This window comes from Hylobates moloch, unplaced genomic scaffold (assembly GCF_009828535.3).
Source record: "Hylobates moloch isolate HMO894 unplaced genomic scaffold, HMol_V3 SCAFFOLD_28, whole genome shotgun sequence".
In the NCBI taxonomy this organism is placed as follows: Eukaryota; Metazoa; Chordata; class Mammalia; order Primates; family Hylobatidae; genus Hylobates; species Hylobates moloch.
In genome coordinates, this window is record NW_026652303.1 from 4,082,373 (window position 1) to 4,103,771 (window position 21,399).

Sequence of the window (21,399 nt, forward strand, 5' to 3'; positions counted from 1 at the left end):
TGATGTTTCATTGTTGTATTGATCATTTTCTACTACTCACTTTCTAAGAACACACGAAAAACACACACTCATGGTCTTTTCCCCTGGCATATGCTTATAGGAAATAACACGACAGGCATGACCATGATACATGCTCAATTTTTAGGTCTGTCCTAGATGTCCCTCTCACTGCACAACCCCAGCACGGGCAGGCACAGGCAACACTGCATCACATGCAGACAGCTGCCCCATGGCCTGCCAACCCATCCTCCAGGCTCAAGGCTTCACTCCATAGCTCTTTCACTGTCTTCTCATTAGACAGTGAGAATGTGCTTAGCTGTGAGTAAATGGTTATCACAACTAAGAACTCTGAGAGAAAGTGTTTGTGGGCTTGAAGGGTGTATCAGTTTCCTAGGACCGTCACAACAAACTACCACAAGCAGGGTGACTTAAAACAAGGTTGGGCATCGTGGCTCACACCTATAATCCCAGCACTTTGGGAGACCAAGGTGGGAGGATTGCTTGAGGCCAGGAGTTCAAGACCAGCCTGAGTAACATAAGAAGACCCCATGTCGATGACGCAGTTAGTCGGCTGCAATGGCGCCAGTGAGGCGGGCAGCGAAGTGGCGGCCTGGTGGTTTTGAGGTGTGTGGTGAAGGGGTTTCCACGGTCGGGTACAGGAATAAGAATGTGAAACAGAAGACATGGCGGCCTAACCATCCACAAGCCTTCGTGGGGAGCGTTCGCGAGGGACAAGGCTTTGCTTTTCGAAGAAAACTGAGAATACAGCAAAGTTACAAGAAATTGCTATGGAAGGAAAAGAAGGCTCAAATGTCACTGGAATCTCATTTCACAGATCGAAACCCAGATAATCTGAAACATCTCTATTTTCAGATAGAGGAAAGACTTAGGAAGCAACCAAAAAAAGTTGACCATCCTTTGTCAGAAGAAGTTCACCAGCCTTTGCTTGAAGATCAGTGTAGCATTGACCAGGCTTTATTTGAAGATCAATGTAGCTTTGACCAGCCTCAGCCAGAAGAACAATGTAGTAAACTCCTTTACAATTCCAAAGAAAAATAAAAAGAAAACATCAAATAAAAAAGCACAAGAAGAATATGAACAGGTATAAGCTAAACGTGCTGCTAAGAAACAAGAATTCGAGAGGAGAAAACAGGAGAGAGAAGCCCAAAGGCAGTACAAAAAGAAGAAAATGGAAGTGTTTAAAATATGGAACAAAAAGACTAAAAAGGGCCAACCAAACGTGAATGTACAAATAGAGTACCTTCTTCAAAAAATACAAGAAAAAAGTTAAATTAAACATTTTGTTCCTACAGGTTAAAATACCTGCCGCCTATTAGGTTCTTCTGTGACAAGTGCCTCCCAGCAGTGAACTGAATTTGTTGACATAAACTGGATTGCTAAACTATGCTAAAATAAGATGTTCATATATTTTTATTATGGTAAAAAATTTTCTAAATATGTTCTACATATGTTTCTTATTTATTTGCCTCTGAAGGAAGGTTGGCCTGAAGAACTGAAAGAACCTCCTATTTGCAAGACAGGCCCAAGCATGTAATACTTTTGTACTGTATGAGATTTATATGAAATAAAAGTTTTTAAAAATAAAAAAAGGAAGGCCCCCATGTCTACAAAAATTAAGAAATTAGCCACGTGTGGTGATGCATGCATGTAGTCCTAGCCACTCAGGAGGCTGAGGCAGGAGGATTGCTTGAGCTCAGGAGTTTGAGGTTACAGTGAGCTGATTGTGCCACTGTACTTCAGCCTGGGTGGCAGAATGAGATTCTGTTTCAAACAAAACAAAACAATACAAAATCTATTATCTCACAGTTCTGCAGGCTGGAAGTCTGAATCAAGCTGTCATCAGAGCCATGCTCACTCTGAAGGCTCTAGGGAAGAATCCTTCCTTGCCTCTTCCTAGCTTCTCATGGCATTCACTGGCTTATAGCTGCATCATCCTCATCTCTGCCTCTACCTTCACATTGCCTTCTTCCCTGCGTCTCCTCTATGTCTCTCTCCAAATTTCTCAGTCCTTTCTTTTAAAAAGACACCCCAACTGGGCACAGTGGCTTATGCCTGTAATCCCAGCACTTTGGGAGGGCGAGGCAGGTGGATCACCTGAGGTCAGGAGATCGAGACCAGCCTGGCCAACATGGAGAAACCCCGTCTCTACTAAAAATACAAAAAAATTAGCTGGGCTTGGTGGCAGGTGCCTGTAATCCCAGCTACTTGGGAGGCTGAGGCAGGAGAATCACTTGAACCCGGGAGGCGGAGGTTGCAGTGAGCCGAGATTGCACCATCACATTCCAGCCTGGGGGACAACAGCAAGGCTTTGTCTTAAAAAACAACAAAAAAAAGACACCTGTCATTGGGTCATTGGATTTAGGGCTCACTCTCATCCAGTATTAACACTTCTTAACTTGATTATATCTGCAAAGACTCTATTTCCGAATAAAGTCACATTCACAGATACTGGAGGTTAGGACTTGAACATATCTTTTTGGGGGCACAATTTGACCCACTATAGGGTGTAAGGTGTTTGCAGAGCTCAAGAAACTTTGCGGAGCTCCAGCACTTTGGCTAGAGGTTAGCAAAGATGTTGAACAAATACTGAGCTGAGCCTTAGAGGCCAAATTTCTAAACATAGAATGTTGCAGGCATTCAAATGTGACCACTTATAATCCCACATCATTAGCCCAGGAGTAGGTGCTTAATTTTAACATGTGATCGTCACTCATTCTTTGCCTTCAACCCAAGGTTCCTCTACCTGTTTCCCATAGCGCTCATGTCTTTTCATTCAGTCTCTCTTCCTAGCAATGGGTAGCTGGTTAGTACAGGCCATCTCGTAGTTCCCTGGGGGCTTTTTGTAAGAGAACTATAGCTTCCAGAAAAATGGGTCTCTACACGCCAGGCACTCTTCTAAGTAGTTTATAGACACTAATTCCTGTAATTCTCACAGTATCCTTATGAAGTAGATCAGATTATTTATTCCCACTTTACATATTAGGAAACTGAAGTACAGAGGTTAGATAATTTGCTCAAAGTTACACAGTTAATAAGTAGCAGGGCACTCTGGCTTCAAGTTCATGACACCAAACTGCCTGCCATTAGAAACTTAGATTCTTTCCTTACCAAGATATGCAAGAAAAGAAAAAAGAAACAATAGAAAGGAGCTTAGATTATTTCTATACCATTTATCAAAATAAATTCCAGGTCACGATTAAAGACCTGAATGTAAAAAATAAAACTTGGGCTGGGCATTGTGGCTCATGCCTGTAATCGCAGCACTTTTGGGAGGCCGAGGCAGGGGGATCACTTGAGCCCAGGAGTTTGAGACAAGCCTGGGCAAGACGATACTTCTGCAAAAATTTAAAACATTAGCTGGGTGTGGTGGTGCGCCCTTGTAGTCCCAGCTACTTGGGTGGGAGGACGGCTTGAGTCCAGGAGTTCAAGGCTGCAGTGAGCTATGATTATCCCAGTACACTTCAGCCCGAGCAACAAAGACCCTATCTCAAGACAAACAAACAAAATAAATATATAAACATTAATACAAACAGAAAAAAAAAGTCTACAGAATAGGAAAATGGGCAATGGAAGGGTGAAAAAGAAAACTGCAATGCCAAGAAACATATAAAAATATCCTTAAGTTCACTAGTAACCAAGGAAATTAGAGTTAAAATAACCATGATATACCATTTCTCACACATCAGATTAGCAGAAAGCACTGAGACTGTCTCAGCCTCAGATGTTGGCAGGATATGGAGAAATGGGGACCCCTCCAATGCTGCTGGTGAACAAGTCATTGGAGAGCAGCTGAGCAGTTTCTAGTGGGGCCCAACCCATGCGTGTCCATGTCACCACTGCAAGTAGCTATATATACTCTCTTTTAGCTCACTGGAAAAAAAGTTACACAACCAATGATATTCATGGTATTCACTGATGCTGTAGATAGAAGTGGGCAGGCAAGCCAGGGGGTCCCCACCTGGACCCATGGATGGGCTTCCAGTTTCCAGGACAAATGTTATCTCTCTGGGCATCTCTGTCTTCCTCTGTGGTGATGGTCTGTACCCACACGTCTGCCATCCACCATCTCAGCATCTCTGGACTGCTTCCTGAAAGCACAGATCTCAGTCTCACCGCAAGGGCCAGAATGGGCAGAAATAGCTTTGGGGCAGATCCAATGCCAATTTTAAACAGGGCAGAAGAAGAAAGTGTGTGAGGCTCACTGCCCTACTCTCTTCTCAGTGCTCTAATAGTGTCCGGAGATGTGTGGACATTGGCCCCACTGACACAGCAAGAGGAAAGCCGTGGCCTTCTCTCTCTCTCTCTCTTTTTTTTTTTTGAGATAGAGTCCCGCTCTGTTGCCCAGGCTGGAGTGCAGTGGCACAATCTTGGCTCACTACAACCTCTGCCTCTCGGGTTCAAGTGATCCTCCTGCCTCAGCCTCCTGAGTAGCTGGGACTACAGGCACACACCACCATGCCTGGCTAATTGTTGTATTTGTGTTTGGTCAGGCTGGTCTTGAACTCCTGACCTCGTGATCCACCTGCCTCAGCCTCCCAAAGTGCTGGGATTACAGGTGTGAGCCACTGCACCTGGCCGCAATCGCCTTCTTTTACATTTCTTACGTCTCTCAGAGGCAAAGCCTAGTTTTGGGTCAGTGATGCTGTAGCTAAACTTGTTGTTACCCCTGGAAGGCCTTACTTTTTGCTCAAGTGTGCAATAAATAGCCTCAACAACGATTTCATTCTTCCAGCTTCTCAGAATCATGGCAGCAAAATCATTTTAGCTGTGGAGGATTCAAGATGAGGTTTCTCTAAATCAGATACTGTAAGAAGACTGTAGCATGGCTCTTTTCTTAAATCGAATAACCATTTTTCTGGCCTAAATAATGTCTCCAAAATTTAAGGCAGACTTTTGGGGGCCTCCACCAAATGCTTGCTTGTCTGCGTTGAGCCGATTCCGGAATCTCTTTTTGAGAAAGAGTTAGTGCTGCCCACTGTGGCCCTTATCCTTTGCAGGCATGCTGCTCACCTGGGGCTGAGTACACATTGGGATTCCTACATTTCATTGCCCAGGCTCATCTTTTCCTAAATACACAGCTGGGCTGCACTTGGCAATATCCTCAGTTTCTTCTTTGATTGGTTGCTATCTCACACCTGCAAAAAATGTGGCTCAGTTATCTAGTGTTTGAAAGAGATCATCCAGGGAAGCCATTGCACTATGTGTCTCTGAGTTCTGTTGCTTTATTTGGTTAGATGATTAGAGAACAAGGCTCTTGGACAGCGGTAGCTCATTTCCCCATAGAAATGCCTTCCCTTGAGTTGAGGTATGAGGTTATACCCTCAGCTTTTACTGGGGCGTGTGGTGAAGAATGGGCACTTGAAGACCAACATGACATCTTCTACAGGATTTGAGCTAAAGATATTGACTGATTTCTTACTCAATGTAAGGATTTAGATCTCTCCTAATTTTTTCTATTTTAGACGGAGTTTCGCTGTTGTTGCCCAGGCTGGAGTGCAACGGTTCGATCTTGGCTCACTGCAACTGCCACCTCCCAGGTTCAAATGATTCTCTTGCCTCAACCTCCCAAGTAGCTAGGATTACAGGCACCCACCACCATGCCTGGCTAATTTTTGTATTTTTAGTACAGACGGGGTTTCTCCATGTTGACCATGTTGGCCAGGCTGGTCTCGAACTCCTGACCTCAGGTGATTCACCTGCTTTGGCCTCTCAAAGTGCTGCGGTTACAGACGTGAGCCACCGCACCTGGCCAATCTCTCCTAAAATTTAACATCAGGAATGTATTTATTTCTCTTGGAAACTCTGCATCTTTTTTTGTGGTTTTGGGAGCTTGGAGGCAACGTGTGGTTGTGTAAAGCTTGTTTTTGAGCCTGATGGCCCTGGGCTTCCATCTTCACTCAACCACTTAATGAGTGAACGTGGGCAGGTTGGCTACCCTTTCTCAACCCCAATGACCTCATCTGGAAATGGGAATAATTATTCCAATGCCATCGAGCTGTTGAGGGGATTAGGACACTTTGATGTAAACTACCATATATATCATTGGTGCTAAACAAATAGGAGTTGTCGGCCGGGTGCGGTGGCTCACGCCTGTAATCCCAGCACTTTGGGAAGCCAAGGTGGGCAGATCACAAGGTCAGGAGTTCGAGACCAGCCTGGCCAACGTGTTCAAACCCCACTCTACTAAAAATACAAAAATTAGACGTGTGTGGTGGTGTGCACCTGTAATCCCAGCTATGTGGGAGGCTGAGACAAGAGAATCGCTTGAACCCAGGAGGCGGAGGTTGCAGTGAGCTGAGATCACACCACTGCACTCCAGCCTGGGCGACAGAGCGAGACTCCATCTCAAACAAACAACAACAACAACAAAAGAAACAAATGGGAGCTATTACTTGAAAATCCTTTGTACCAGAAAATTTCAAAGCTAGAATTAGTGTTCTAATGCAGTGACTACTCTAATCTAGCTTTCTAGTATGATATTCTTTTTTTTCTTGTAAGGATTTCTGATTGAACTTTCAAAAAAATTTATTTATTTGTTTTTGAGACAGGATCTCACTCTGTCACCCAGGCTAGAGGGCAGTGGTGCAATCACAGCTCACTGCAGCCTCAACCTCCCGGGCTCAAGCAATCCACCTCAGCCTCCAAAGTGGCTGGGACCACAGGTGTGTGCCACTATGCCTGGCTAATTTTTATATTTTTTGTAGAGCTGGGATTTGGCCATGTTGCCCAGGCTGGTCTTGAAATCCTGGGCTCAAGCAATCCTCTCGCCTTGGCCTCCCAGAGTGCTGGGATTACAGGCGTGAGACACCGCACCTGGCCTTAGTTTTTATTTTAATTATTCCATTCTCTGTGTTTTAATCACCTACACTGCTTCACATTTTCTTTGGGAGACAGGTGGTGAATAAATAAAAAGAGCTACACATTCCAGTTACATTGTGCCATTCTTACCTCCCTAGCACCAACACCTGGGTTCTAAACCCACCTTGGCCAGCTGGTTGACTGTGTGTCCTTGAGCAAGTTGCTGCCTGAGACACAGAAGTTTGTTGGGAGGTGGGCTACTGTGTGGTTTGATTGTGTTCTTTCCTCTTCTTCTGACCCCTGATGAGCATCACCAAATTTAGGAAATAATTTCAGAGTTCTGGGTCTGTTGCCTGTACCTGGTGAGGCTGGAGACCAGGAAGCCTGCAGAATGCTGTGGTCATTTGGGGTCAGACTTCCCCTGCCACAGTGGGAGAGAAGCCACCACCCACGCTACGCAGGGCAGCAGTAGGGAGCAACAGGGCCATGTTATCTCTGACACAGGCTAGTGCCTTGGTCCCTAGTCAGAAGGACTTCGTGACTTGCTTGGAATTCCCCTTCGTGAAGGCAGGGACAGAGTCCTCCCTGTGCCATGTCTCCATATGCACCCATATCTCCGTAGCCATCTCTGCTCTCTCTCTAGCCCTGACACTCTTCCTCCTGCAAGCTATGTTTGTGTCCAGCTGTGAGTACCGACTTTCCCCAGGAGCAGCTAGAATCCGATCATCTTCTCAGCTGGAGGCAGGAGAACTTCTATTCCAAGTTCCCTCTTGGAACAGGGGTTCTCCCCCTTGGACTCTGAATGCTATTCTTCTCATGGAGCCTCTCCTGGCTTTGCTGTGCAGCCAACCCCAGCAGCCCTCACGGAGACTTGCTGCCCTCACGGAGGGTTTGTTTTGCATGTGGTTGCTGAACTTTGATTCGGTGACTCATGCTGAGGTGCAAACTTTAAGTGCCCCCCCCCCCCCATTTAATTGCTTTCTTCCTTTCCTTTTTTTTTTCTTAAAAAAAAAAAAAAAACCCAAGGCATAACTACTTTTGCAGCTGAACGTGACTGTGGCGTGCAGGAAGTGGAGCATTGCCATGAAGTGGCTCCTAGTGGCTGCTTGGCACACGCCAGCTGCCCTCCTCTGACTCCAGTGGCACCTGGGGGCCTGGCCTCGCTGACGGGAGAACATTGGCGTGAAGGCTGCTGGCGACTGGGCCAGCATTCATTGTGAAGACCGGAGGGACACACCCTGCTGGTGAGTGCATGTCTCCTGGCCGTCAGTCAGTGTGGCCAACACCACGCAGACTTGAGTCCGGGGGTGGAGGAGAGAGACTGGAACCCGGGATCAGGGGCAGGAGGAGGGCTGTTAGAGAGCAGTCCTTGGGGAAGTGTGACCCTGAACAATCTGATTTCTTACACTCTAAATTATTTTAAGTGCTAAATAAAAAAATAAGATAACCCTCTTTACTTTCATTTAGGTGAAGTCCTTGCTCATTTTAGCAAAATCATGCTTAATTTCCAGATGACTTTTTTGGGGGGAAGATTAAACAGAGGAAGCTCTTCAGTTTCAGTAAAACCTCCTGCTGTGGCCTTTGAAGATATTTACATGTTAGGAAATCAGAAAGAGTAGAACTCCCAGGCACATTTGAGCCCTGTCACCTTGCTCATGAGAGCATCTTCTAGACTCGTTATCATCTATGGGAAGCCTAGTTTCCAGGCTGAATGCAGCCAGGAACTTTTGGTAGCATCTCTTATAGAGGATGCCTCTGTGGGCCTCACAAAGGCTAATGAGGAAACTGAACTAAATCTTAATCTGACTGCAATGAAGACAAATTCCCTGCAGCCATAAGAAATCTCAGCTGTGGCCCCCAAGATTATGAGCTTTTCTCTAAGGCCAGACGATGCCAACCATGGGGTGCCCATCCCTGACCCATGAACAGGCTGGGATGTGGACTCCAGTAGGGTTGCTCCGGGATGTGGATCAGGGCTTAAATGCTTGTGTGTCCGCCTTAGAGAAACCATCACAATGCAGAAGAGCAGGGGACAAGTCTGAGAAAGCAAAAGGCCAGGCCAGCACACTTACGTTCACAGCAACATCATTCACACAGGCCCAGAGGCAGAGGCAACCCAAGTGTCCACTGAAGGGTGAATAGATAAACATGATGTGGTGTATACATACAAAGGAATGTTATTTAGCCTCAAAAATAAGAGAAATTGGCTGGGAGTGGTGGCTAACACCTGTAATCCCAGCACTTTGTGGGGCCAGGGAGGGAGGATCCCTTGAGGCCAGGAGTTTGAGTCCAGCCTGGGCAACTTAGTGAGACCCCCATCTCTACAAAAAATAAAAAAAAACCTGCCAGCCATGGGAGTGTGTGCCTGTAGTTCCAGCTGCTCAGGAGGCTCAGGTGGGAAGATTGCTTGAACCCGGGAGTTTGTATTGAAGATATAATGCTGAGCAAAATAAGCCGGTGACAAAAGGACAAATACTGTACAGTTCCACTCCTAAGAGCTGTCTAGAATCATCATATTTATTTAAAAAGAACGTACAATGGTGGGTGCCGGGGGCTGGGGACGGGAAATGGGAAGTTATGTTTCATGAGCTGAGAGTTTCAGTTTTGCAGGCTGAAAAGAGATCTGGAGCTGGATGGTGGTGATGGTTGCACAGCAGTCTGAATGTGCTCCATGCTACTGACCTGTACCCTTAAGATAGTTACAATGGTATATTTTATGTTACATATAATTTACCACAATTTAAAGACAATTTAAAAATTACAAATTCCCTTAAAAAAAAAATAAAGGCCAGGCGAGAAACACTAGTCCCATGAACTACCGTCTTTGCCTCTCTGTGACTTCCTCAAAATCTAACTGACAGCTCCACTGAGGGCCTCTAGCTCTGAGCTGAACCAGAAACTTTCTGTTTGGCCTCTGTGGAGAAGCTCAGGACAAGACAACTTCTCCTCACCCTGGTGGCCGAGTTCTGGAGGCCGTAATTTCGTGGATTTATGTGGAGCTGGCAGAGGTGACCCGGGAACAGACTTGGGGGGCAGGGGCGAGGTGTTGAGTGTGCTGGTCTTGGGGCTGGGCTGGCTGTGATCTGCTCCATGGCACCTCATGGTGGCCGCTGGCCTTTGGGTGGCACCTGAGCAGCCCTGGGCAGTGCCTTCTGGCCTTGGCGAATCGCCACCTTTGGGAGTCTGGTCTGCCTTATTTACAGTAGGGGTCTAGGTAAGTCACCAAAGCTGCTCTTTGCCTCAGTTTCCCCCCCTGCACTGGGAGTACTGAGGTGGCTCCCAGGACACTGAGGTTCCCACAGATGTGATAATATACAAGGAAGCGCCTGTGGGAGCTGCCACTTCTCCCCCAACTCCTTCTCTCCTCTGTTTCTCTTTTCCTCAGGGCCCTTCTAGTCAGAGGCTGCAAACTAGAACCTGGGACCCCTCCCCTGGACTGGCTGATTCTAGAATGGACAGATCTGGTCTGTTCCAGCCGTGGGGGCCCCTCCCTTCCTCCCTGCTCTTCCAGGCCACCCTGAACCCACCCCCAGGGGCCTGCTCTGACAACAGGAAGCTGCTCCTGTGACCTCCCAGGGCCTTGCGGGGCCACTTGGAGGATTTTCTAAGTGTTGTCGCTAATCTTCTGGACAGAGTGTGACTTCCAGTCAGGACGGAGGAAGGAAACTGAAATGAAGTCGTTCAGACTTTCAGGTCTTCAAAATAGGAAGGAAGAAACGAGACGCGGTTGGCAGAGCTGCAGCTCAGAGACCATCATGTCCCGGGGGAAGGCTGCGGCCCCAGGGCCCAGTGGGCTCCTAAGAGCAGCACCCCACTCCTGTCCCCGCTTCTTCCGTATTTAGAAGTTTTAAAAAGGGACCAAGTTGATTTTAAAGTCTCAAGGGAGAAAAAGCCTCTGAAGTAGATGCATTCTTTCAGTTTAGTGTGAAAACAGCTCTCCTGGCCACACGCCTGCCCCTTCAGTCTCCTCAGAAAATGGGCTGCGGGCTGTGCCCCGAGGGCCCCCAGGGGAGCTGCCCCCTACTTGGGCCCCGGGCGGCTGTCCTTGCGCCCCCCCAGGTGAAAGCCCCCAGTGTTTTCATTTTGGAAACGCTCACGTTTCTGTCACATGGAGCTCAAGTTGCAAAAGAAACTTGGACTTTCCTCAGAGCCGTTCCTTGGTGACCGAAGAGAAGTCACCTGACCCAGCTAACAAGATGCTGCCTGTGTCCTGAACACATCTCAAAACGACAGATCATTTTCGTCACTGCCGATCATCTCTGCCATTTTGCTAGCCATGCAGCCTTTACTTTCCGAGCGTCAGTTTCCTCACCCGCAGGAAGGGAACACTTGTATCTACCCCATCTTCCCACCAGGGGTATTGGGAAGGCCTTGGATACAAAGGCTGAGCCACGGCCGGGAGCATGGCTCACGTCTGTAATCCCAGCACTTTGGGAGGCTGAGGCGGGCAGATCATTTGAGGTCAGGAGTTCGAGACCAGCTTGACCTACATAGTGAAACCCCACTTCTACTAAAATACAAAAATTAGCTGGGCGTGGTGGCATGTGCCTGTAGTCCCAGCTACTCAGGAGGCTGAGGCAGGAGAATCGGTTGATAATCAGGAGGTGGAGGTTGCAGTGAGCCGAGGTCGCACCATTTCACTCCAGCCTGGGCGACAGAGCAAGACTGTCTCTCTGTAAAAAAAAAAAAAAAAAAAAGGCTGAGCCACAGGAAGGTAAACTTTTCTGTTCCTGTCTCCTGTTCCTTTATTCTGTTCCTTTCTCTCTTAGTTCTCATCCTCTATTCTTTCTCCCACGTCTCCTCCCTCTTCCTTTCTTTTTCTTCCAAATTAAAACAAATGTCACAGTGCCTGTGTGGGGAGGGATGGAGGTGGCTGGGCTGTCAGGGGTGGGAAGGCTTCTGAGGGGTGTGGCAGTGGGGTTTGCCTGTGAGGCAGATGTTCTGGGTGAGGGCAGAGCCTGACTGGAAGCCTTTTGGGCTCAGTGCGTGGCCCTGGTGTGAGGCTGGCCTGTCAGGCTGGGTGAGTGTCCTCTTCCTTAATGGAGTCTGGGCTGCAGGTGGACCTCAGCTGAGGGGACAACCGTCCTGAGAGAGAAGAACTGGTCACCAGTCAGGGAGGAGGTGAGGCTGGGCTGGAGGCAGGTGGCCAAGAGCCTGGAGGGTGTGTTGGGTCCGACTGTGATGATGGTGTGGAGTGTGACACGGCACTTCTTCCCACTTGGAAGAGCCAGTCTCCCTTCACTGTGCAGTTCAGTTCTCTCCAACAGTTCCTTGGCCTTCCCTGCCCCTCAAAGGAAGATAAGACCTTCCTTACCTGTTTTTTTTTTTTTTTTTTTTTTTGAGACAGAGTTTCACTCTTGTTGCTCAGACTGGAGTGCAATGGCACGATCTTGGCTCACCGCAACCTCCGCCTCCTGGTTTCAAGCGATTCTCCTGCCTCAGTCTTCTGAGTAGCTGGGATTAAAGGCATGCGCCACCACGCCCGGCTAATTTTGTATTTTTAGTAGAGACGGGGTTTCTCCATGTTGGTCAGGCTGGTCTGCCTCAGCTTCCCAAAGTGCTGGGATTACAGGCATGAGCCACTGCGTCTAGTCAGTTCTGGTATCTATTGTTCTCTTCTTTGTGTCCACATGTACTCCGTGTTTCACTCCCACTTATAAGTGAGAACATGTGCTATTTGGTTTTCTGTTTCTGCATTAATTCACTTACGATAATGGCCTCCAGCTCCATCCATGTTGCTGCAAAGGACATGATTTTGTTTTTTATGTCTGCATAGTATTCTGTGATGTATGTGTACCACATTTGAAAGCACGTTTTTCTAATTGAAAGTACGTGCTTATCTTCATGTATCTTCATGGTTTACAGCTCATTGTTAACGTTTTTTGTCTATTTTCTTGAATTGATTGTGAATGAGTTGACATTGGATTGTCTTATTTTGTTTTCATAGAGCTGGGATGCAGCACAGTGCTGGTGTTGAGTCAGTGAGCGGCAAGTGTTTATTACACTAAGGAGTGAATGAGCTAGGGTGGTGGTGGTGGTGTGAGTGTGAAGGGGAGGGTGGTTATGGAAAATGTCCAGGAAGTAGAATTATTGGCCAGTGGGTTGTAGAGGTAAGGATAAGAGAGGAGTGAAAGGGGACTTCGAGATTTCTTCTTTGGGCCTCTGGGGGATGCCATTCAATAAGATTGGGGGCCCAAGGAAAAAGATATTTCAGGAGGAAAGATAACTTTAGCTTTGGACATTTAGTTTTAAAAATCTATTAGGGCATGGTGGCATACACCCGTGGTCCTGGCTACTTAGAAGGCTAAGGTGGGAGGATCACTTGAGCCCAGGAGTTCAAGTCCAGCTTGGGCAACATAGTGAGCACCCCAAAATTTCTAAAAATTAAAAAAACAAATCCATTAAAATCCTCAGATATACTAGGCATCATCTGGTGCTGGTGATTCTGAGGCAATAGGTCAGGATACCCGAGTAATTCAGTGTCTTGAGAAACAGAAGAATGATAATTCACTGTGTTATAAGACAGGTGTGAGCAAAGTGCTGTGGTAGATGAGATGGCCAAGCTGCTCATTCTGTCTGTAGGCTCAGGGATGACTGCTCTGAATAACATCTGAGCTGAATCTTGATGTCTTCCAAGACAAAAAGAGACTTCCAGGTAGAGAGGAAAGCATACACAGAAACACCGTGCTGAGAACATTCTGTTTTTTTGTTTGTTTTTTAAGTTTAGTTTAATTTTTTAAGAGATAGGCTCTTGCTCCGTCACCTAGGCTTGGGTCGGTGGTGTGATCACAGCTCACTGCAGCCTCAACCTCCTGGGGTCAAGTAATCCTCCTGTCTCAGCCTCCTGAGTGGCTGGGATTTCAGGCACATGCCACCATGCCCAGGTAATTTTTAACATTTTTTGAAGAGATGGGATCTCACTGTGAACTCCTGGCCTCAGGCAATCTTCCCACTTTGGCTTCCCAAAGTGCTGGGATTACAGGCACAAGCCATTATGCTTGGTGTGAGAACATTCTGGAATGTCTAGGGAGCAGGGAAACGTTCAGCATGGCTCTAGAGAAGGGGTCAGGTGGGCCAGGGGTGGGCAGTGAGGTGGTCAGTTTCAGGGCTGGTTTGTGACAAGCTCGGCAGCCTGTCTAGGAATTTGGTGTATTTCTTGTAGCCAATGAGGAGATTTCGAAGCAGGTGGCGAACATGATCCGACTCGTTTTGGAAGTACAATGCCGGCTACAAGCCAGATGGAGGCTGTTATAGTTATCAAGTATGGGGTGAAGATGGCAGGAATGAGGGGTGGGTGGGGCAAAGGACAGTAGGAGATAGATTTGAGAGGGCCAGATTGAGGGAGTAAAGACACTGGATGTTCTGTACTGGGGCCCTGGGAGAAGGAGGGCGTGTCTATAGGTCACCGACATGGAGTCAGCTATGTGGAAATACCTGTTGGCACAGCTCTAGATTTAAGAATAAACTTTTTAGTTTCAGAGCCCTGTTATACTCTTAAAAATTATTAAGATTCTTAAAGAGACTTTGTTTATGTGGGTTCTATCTATCGCTGGATATGTACTTTATTAGAAATGAAAACTAAGAACTTAAAAAATTCATTTATTTCTACATAATAATAAGCCAATTATACTGACATAAATGACATATCTCATGAAAAATAACTTTATTTTCCAAAACAAAAAAAAATTAGTAAGAAGCCTGGCACTAATTCACATTTCTGCAAATCTATTTAATGTCTGGGGTAATAGAAGACAGCTAGATTCTCATACCTGCTTCTGCATTCAAGCTGTTGTGGTATCACACAACACGTAGACTCTAGAATATTCTGTTGTACACTCAGGAGAGGATAAGAGTAAAGTACAGAAATTACATCTTAGCATTATTATAAAAATAGTTTTTTTTTTTTTGAGATGGAGTCTTGCTCTGTTGCCCAGGCTGGAGTGCAGTGGCACGATCACGGCTTACCACAACCTCTCCCTCCAGGATTCAAGCGATTCTCCTGCCTCAGCCTCCTGAGTAACTGAGACTACAGGTGCACACCACCATGCCCAGCTAGTTTTTGTATTTTTAGTAGAGAGGGGGGTTTCACGATATTGGCCAGGCTGGTCTCGAACTCCTGACCTTGTGATCCGCCCGCCTCGGCCTCCCGAAGTACTGGGATTACAGGCATGAGCCCCGTGCGCGGCCTAAAAATAGTTTTTACCTTGAAGATGCCCTGAAAAAATCTTGGAGTCCCCCAAGCTTCCCTAGACCACACCTTGGGAACCACTGAAGTAGTCACTTAGCACATGTCTCTGTGTGACTGCATTCTGAGTTCCCATAGCACTTAAATAGCAAGCACAGTGTTTATCTCACAGACTTATAACTGTGCCTGGTACTTAGTGGGAGGTGTGAGCAAGACATGCAGCTGTGGGGCCCATCAGAATATAGGTGCTGGTGGAGGGTCTGGGTGGCACCCCAACACCGAAGGAGGGGGGAAAGAGCTGGACCAATTGGGGAGAAGAATCAGGCCAAGTTATACAGCCTAAGGGAACAGAGAGTTTCAAGAAAGGGCAGTCCACAATTTTTTAATTTAAAATAACAAGTCAAGGAGTGGTTCCCAGTTTCAAAAGCGGCAGAGAATTCGCATAAGGCAAGGACTGTGAAGATGTTGTTGGATTTGGCAGTTAGAAGGGGCTGGTGCCCCTGGGGTCAGTTTCACTGTTTCACGTGGTGCCTGCCATCAGTGGGCTGAGGTGGAGTGGGAGGTGAGCAGGTGGCCACTGTGGCAGAGGCCTCTCTGTCCAGGGGGCTGGCTGCGAAATGCCCTTCATCTGCCAGACTCTGCCATTGTTAGATCTTTTCTGGCTCCTGAACTCCTGGGACAGGCCTGCAGAGAATGCCAGGCCAAAGTGGGAACCTGGCTGAGAGAAGTGATTGATGCAAAGAAGTCAAATAGGAGAAGAGGGACTGAAGGTCAGGAGTCTGTGATACTGAGATGAGGATGAGGTAGAAAGGTGGATGTGCCGGAATGTTCACTGAGCCTGATCTGTAACGGCGAAAAATGGAAAACAAACTTTCATCCTATGACATATGGTTAAACACTGAAGCACATATTCACTCATTCATTCATTCACCAATCAACACATGTACATTGAGATTCAACTGTGTGAGTCACTGTCCTAAGTGCTGGGGATACAGTGAGCAGTAGAACAGGTAAACTAGCATGGAAAGATTTCCAACTCTTTTCTATTCTATTCTATTCTATTCTATTCTATTCTATTCTATTCTATTCATTATTCTATTCTATTCTATATTTTTTTAGGCAGGGTCTCGCTCTGCACCTGGGCTGAAGTGCAGTGGTATGATCTCGGCTCAGTGCAGCCTCAAACTCCTGGGCTAAAGTGATTTTCCCGTCTCAGCCTCCTAAGTAGCTGGGACTACAGGCCAACGCCATCATGCCTAGCTAATTTTTGTATTTTTTGTAGAGCCAGGGTTTTGCCATGTTGCTGTGGTTGGTCTCAAATTCCTAGGCCAAAGCGATTCACCTGCCTCGGCCCCCCAGAGTATTGGGATTACAGACATGAGCCAGTACGCCCAGCCAAAAATGCATTTTTTTTTTTTTTGAGAGATGGAGTCTCACTCTGTTGCCCAGGCTGGAGTGCAGTAGCACGATCTTGGCTCACTGCAGCCTTTGCTTCCCAGGTTCCAGCGATTCTCCTTCCTCAGCCTCCCAAGTAGCTGAGATTAGAGGTGCGTGCCACATGCCCGGCTAATTTTTGTATTTTTAGGAAAGACAGGGTTTCGCCATGTTGGCCAGGCCGGTCTCGAATTCCTGACCTTGTGATCCACCCGCCTCGGCCTCCCAAAGTGCTGGAATTACGGGCATGAGCCACTGCACCCAGCCCCCAAAATGCATTTTTAATAAGAAAAGCAAGTTGCTGAGCAATAAGTATAATATGACACCATTTGTGTAAAACTAAAACAAAACAACTCAAACAATATTTGTGTTTATCTATTAGACATGCAAGTAAACGTACAGAGAAGAAAGCACTAGAGGGGTGCAGAAAAACAGTAGGGGAAGCGAGTGGGTTTGGGGTGCGCAGAAGAGACATCATGTCTTTTTATTCTTTATGCTTCTACGTTGCTTGGAGTTTTCGCTTGCAATAAATATGTTTTCATGATTATTTCTGTATTAAAAAAATTTTTTTTGAAATATATCAGTCTTTGCGGGTAGAAAAGAGAGAGGCACCCATGCTGTCTAGTGTGTTCCTGTTGGTTTCGTCATCTTCCTTTAGAAACCATCTATCAGGCTGCAGCCCCCTTCCCAGGCCACCCCCCAGTCCCCTGTGTAGGCCAGGCCATAATGCCTGGCTGGGATAGATGAAATGTGGGGCAGGCCCTTTTTTTTTTTTTTTTTTGAGACAGAGTTTTGCTCTTGTTGCCCAGGCTGGAGTGCAATGGTGCAATGTCGGCTCACCGCAACCTCTGCTTCCCAGGTTCAAGCGATTCTCCTGCCTCAGCCTCCAGAGTAGCTGGGATTACAGGCATGTGCCACCATGCCTGGCTAATTTTTGTATTTTTAGTAGAGACGGGGTTTCACCATGTTGCCCAGGCTCGTCTCTATCTCCTGACCTCTTGATCTGCCCGCCTCAGCCTCCCAGAGTGCTGGGATTACAGGCGTGAGCCACCACGCCCAGCCGGGGCAGGCCCTTCTATTGCAGCGGTTCAGTGCGGTCTGAGTTAATCATTAGGGAAAGCTGTGCAGGGCACCAAGCAGAATTTGGGTGGAAGCACTGCCTTTCTGGGAGTAGAATTCGCCCGGGGGCATTTGGCCCTGGGTAAGCCAGGGGCCTGTGTTAGTCTGCTTCAAACCTGTGTTTGGCCTGTCCCAAGTGCTGGGTGCCCCAGAGCAAAGTACCACAGACTGGGGCCTTAAGGGAAATTCATCGTCTCACAGTTCTGGAGGCTGGAAGTTCAAGGTCAAGGTGCCTGCAGGGTTGCTTTCTCCCTTCTCCCTGAGTCTTCACATGGTGGTCCCTCTGTGTGTTCTGTGTTCAAATTTCCTCTTCTTATAAGGACACCAGTCATATTGGATTAGTGACCTCCTTTTAGAGGTCATAGCTCTAAATATAGTCACACTCTGTGGTACTGGGGTGAGGAATTTACCATGGGAATTTGGGAGGTCACTATTCAGCCCCCCACAGGGCCTGAGAAACAAGAAACCTGTGTTTGGCCTGTCCCGAGTGCTAGGTGCACGCTCAGCCCCTGCAGCCCTGGTGTGTGGTCGGGTGTGTGCCCTGCCCAGCAGTGTGGGGTGAAGGCCTCAGTGAGCTCACTGTGAAAGCAGCGTGATTGCTCCTGCAGCTCTGCAGCCACACTGAGCAACTGAAAGTCCCAAGTGGGACTGGGCTCCACCTGATTTCCTGACAGCTAGGCCAGGAGGGAGCCAGCGCAGGCACATCTTGCCCTTGCCCCAGTCTGCCCAGGAAACACCTGATGGATGTGTTTTTTTTTCTCTTTAGCTCATGCCTGCAGGGCTCTGAGAGGAGGAAGCCTGGGGCAGGACCTGGGCCAGTGGCCGCTGGGCACAGCATGGAGCACCCTAGCAAGATGGAATTCTTCCAGAAGCTGGGCTACGACCGGGAGGACGTGCTCCGGGTGCTGGGCAAGCTGGGCGAGGGCGCCCTGGTCAACGACGTGCTGCAGGAGCTTATCCGCACAGGCAGCCGCCCGGGGGCCCTGGAGCACCCGGCTGCACCCAGGCTAGTGCCTCGGGGCTCCTGTGGGGTCCCAGACTCTGCCCAGCGCGGCCCAGAGACAGCCCTGGAAGAGGACTTCGGAGCGCTGGCCAGTTCTCTGCGACCCATAGTGATTGATGGCAGCAACGTGGCGATGAGGTAGCTTCCCTTCATCCTGTAGCTGGGGCTGGGGAGGCCCCTGTTCACAGGAGCCCTAAGAACTGTCCCTCTTCTTTGTGGTTTGGTCCAAAGAGCTTTGGGGCCAATGGATCAGGCTTTGAATCCCTGTGCCATCTCTTAGTAGCTGTGTGGTGTTAAGCAAGTCACTTAACCCCTCTGAGCCTCATTTTCTCCATCTGTACGGTTGGGATAAAATCTCCATAGAGGGTTTTTGTGCACAAAATGCCTAGGATAGTGCCTGACACAGAGCAAGTGTTCAACAAGCGTAGCTGTTATCATCATAACCTAGAGGAAGAGCCTTCTTTTGGGGAAGGTGTGGTAATGAGGGGGGCGCCCTGGGTCGAGTGTTGGCAGATGTGGCTTCTTGTTGGGAGTCTGTCCCTAACCAGCTGCGAGACTCTGGGAAAGCTGCAGGATTCATTTCCTCTTCTGTGAAAGAGGCCCACAAATATCTCTTCTACTCTCTCAAGGTTATGAGCATCAGAGGGGAAGGTGTGCTTTGAAGTGCGCTGGAAGCCCTCTGCTGGGGTTGCTGGGGAGGCGGTGTTGCGGCTCCTTTAAGTTTGAGAGATTTGTTTGTGGCCCCCTGAGCTGCAGAGGCGGCTGTGTGAACATTTGTGTGTTGGCATCTTTGTGGGTTTTGGGAATGCCGGCCTCATGCCCGAGTTGTTATCTCTCTGTCTTGGCTGAGCTCCTCTGTGACAGAATCTCTGCAGCCTCCCCCAACACCCTGCTGGACGAAGTGGGGCGTTGCCCAAACAAGTGGATTATTCCACCACTTGGCTTTGTTACAGCTGTGCAAAGGGCAGAGCCATAGGAAACAGTTCACTCCCAGCTGTAAATATATGTGCTTCCCTTTTCAAAAGCTGAGTTACTCCCACCATAGGTGGGAGTCCAGAAAAGCAATTCTCAACAGCGCCAAATGTGTCAACAGAGCCTCCGAGAGTTTCCCCTGGGGATTTGGGCTTACTTCGGATTTGGTGTTGCAGGACCTAGGTTTGCAATGGTTCAACCCAGATGGTCCAGCCTCAGGGACTGTCCCTGCACTTTTTGTGGTGTGTACTGAGAGTTGGTTTTTTTTTTTTTTTTTTCAACTTTTAACCAGCTAAGTCTCCCTGGCATTGATGACATCAGCAGGTGATGCAGCCCTCTCCTTCTCCTGGGACTTAGGGGCTGGACCATGGGGTCTCTGTCACATTGTCACCCATGTCATATATAGGCACCAGATAGGTAAATCTATGAAATTCTGCTCAATTTAAGATCTCTGGGAAGCTAAAAGGATTTTTAAGAATCCAGTAGGTTCTGAGGGTCCTAGAAAGACTAGAAGGGGTTGTGAGAGGGGCCTGGCCTCTATATGACCTGAGCAAGGAACCTCTCTCCCTGGGCTTCCATAGAAGGAAGGCTTTGAATGCTTAAATCAAAGACCTTCCCAGCCCTAAGGTTGTATGAGTTCTGTGATTCCAAATCAAAACAGCAGAGTGGCTGTAGGGTAAAAAGACTACTTCAGGGGCAACAAGAAATATGCCCAGTCCCCAGAGAATCTCTTTGGGGAGCGGGCATGTTTTAGAAATTGTTATAATAGGATAGTGGTGGAGGGTTTTGTTTTTATGGGAGTCTCTGTTGCTGCTTGGAGTCAAACTTAAGCCACATCCTCTGTTTGTACATGACCATAATGTGTCCTGGGTACATCCATTGGTCCCCCACCTCTGCCCCCCACCTCCCACGATTGCAATCAGATTAATTTTCTCATGCTCAGTCTGTGCGGGTCACACATCGAAACCCTTACTCAGACTTACTACGAAGAATGTGTCAGAGCATAAATGTTCTCACACACTGACTACCTCCAAAACACTTGAGTTAACCAGAACACATGTACCTGTGCTCTGTGTGTGTCATATACGGACACACACACGCAATGTGTCTACACACACACATATCCCTTCTCTCTGCCCCTGGATCCCAGTAGTTAGGGAAAAGAGACAAATGGCACAACTGCCACCTGATCACAGGACTTAATTTGTTCCTTTTAAAGGCAAGTTCTGGGGAGAGTGGGGTGTGAGGTTCCACCCCGTCCTCTGCTCCTTCTGCAGTGACATCTGTTGTGTCCTCCAATGGGACTTTCAGTAGGACTCATGTCCCTCCGGGTCTGCCATATCCTTAGTCATGAAAGGTTCAAGTGGGTGCTGACCCTTCACAGGCAATGGGTGATTGAAACCCAAAGTGGTGTCTCATTGTTATCTGTTGACCTCAAAATTCAATTAACCTCAGAAACATGGTTTCTGAAAATTCCCTTTCACTGAGGTTTTGTAGTATTGCAGACATTGCCATTTTCTGTTTTTGAAGGCAGTACTGCTTCATGCACTGTCTGGCCTTGCAGTGGTGGGGAGGGGCTTAAAGACCGAGTGGGACACCTGTTCTTTCCACCTTGAGTGGATGAGAAGTGTGGCTCCTGTTGGCGGGAATGTTCTTCAGTGTGCCTGTTCCTGGCTGTGGCTCTGTCCCCCGGAAGCGTCCTTCTGGAAGTTCTAGAGGAGAGTCTTTTTTATTTTTTCCAGCTTCTGGAGACTGTGTTCCTCAGCTCATGGCCGCTTCTATCTTCAAAGCCAGCAATGGCCTGAAATGATATACGCAATGTGGCATGTCTGTGTACGTATATGTGTTTCTCTGGGGGAAGGATTCA

At 47.8% G+C, this 21,399-nt stretch overlaps 1 protein-coding gene and 1 pseudogene across 4 annotated transcripts in view; both read left to right on the forward strand.

Moving 5' to 3' along the window:
• The first annotated feature begins 576 nt into the window (after positions 1 to 576).
• On the forward strand, positions 577 to 1,540 carry LOC116463178 (thyroid transcription factor 1-associated protein 26-like; annotated as a pseudogene).
• Positions 1,541 to 7,893: 6,353 nt separating this feature from the next.
• The window catches only part of LOC116463179 (probable ribonuclease ZC3H12D), a 35,272-nt gene continuing 21,766 nt past the window's right edge, over positions 7,894 to 21,399 (forward strand). The window contains exons 1-2 of one of the 4 annotated variants that reach the window (XM_032146171.2): positions 7,894 to 8,063; positions 18,324 to 18,698. In XM_032146171.2, the coding sequence (XP_032002062.1) occupies positions 18,394 to 18,698 (305 nt within the window). In that variant the 5' untranslated portion in view covers positions 7,894 to 8,063; positions 18,324 to 18,393. Of the gene's footprint in view, positions 8,064 to 9,748; positions 9,828 to 11,821; positions 11,941 to 18,323; positions 18,699 to 21,399 lie in introns of those variants that run through there. The other 3 variants (XM_032146170.2, XM_032146172.2, XM_032146173.2) reach the window with 3 other exon arrangements.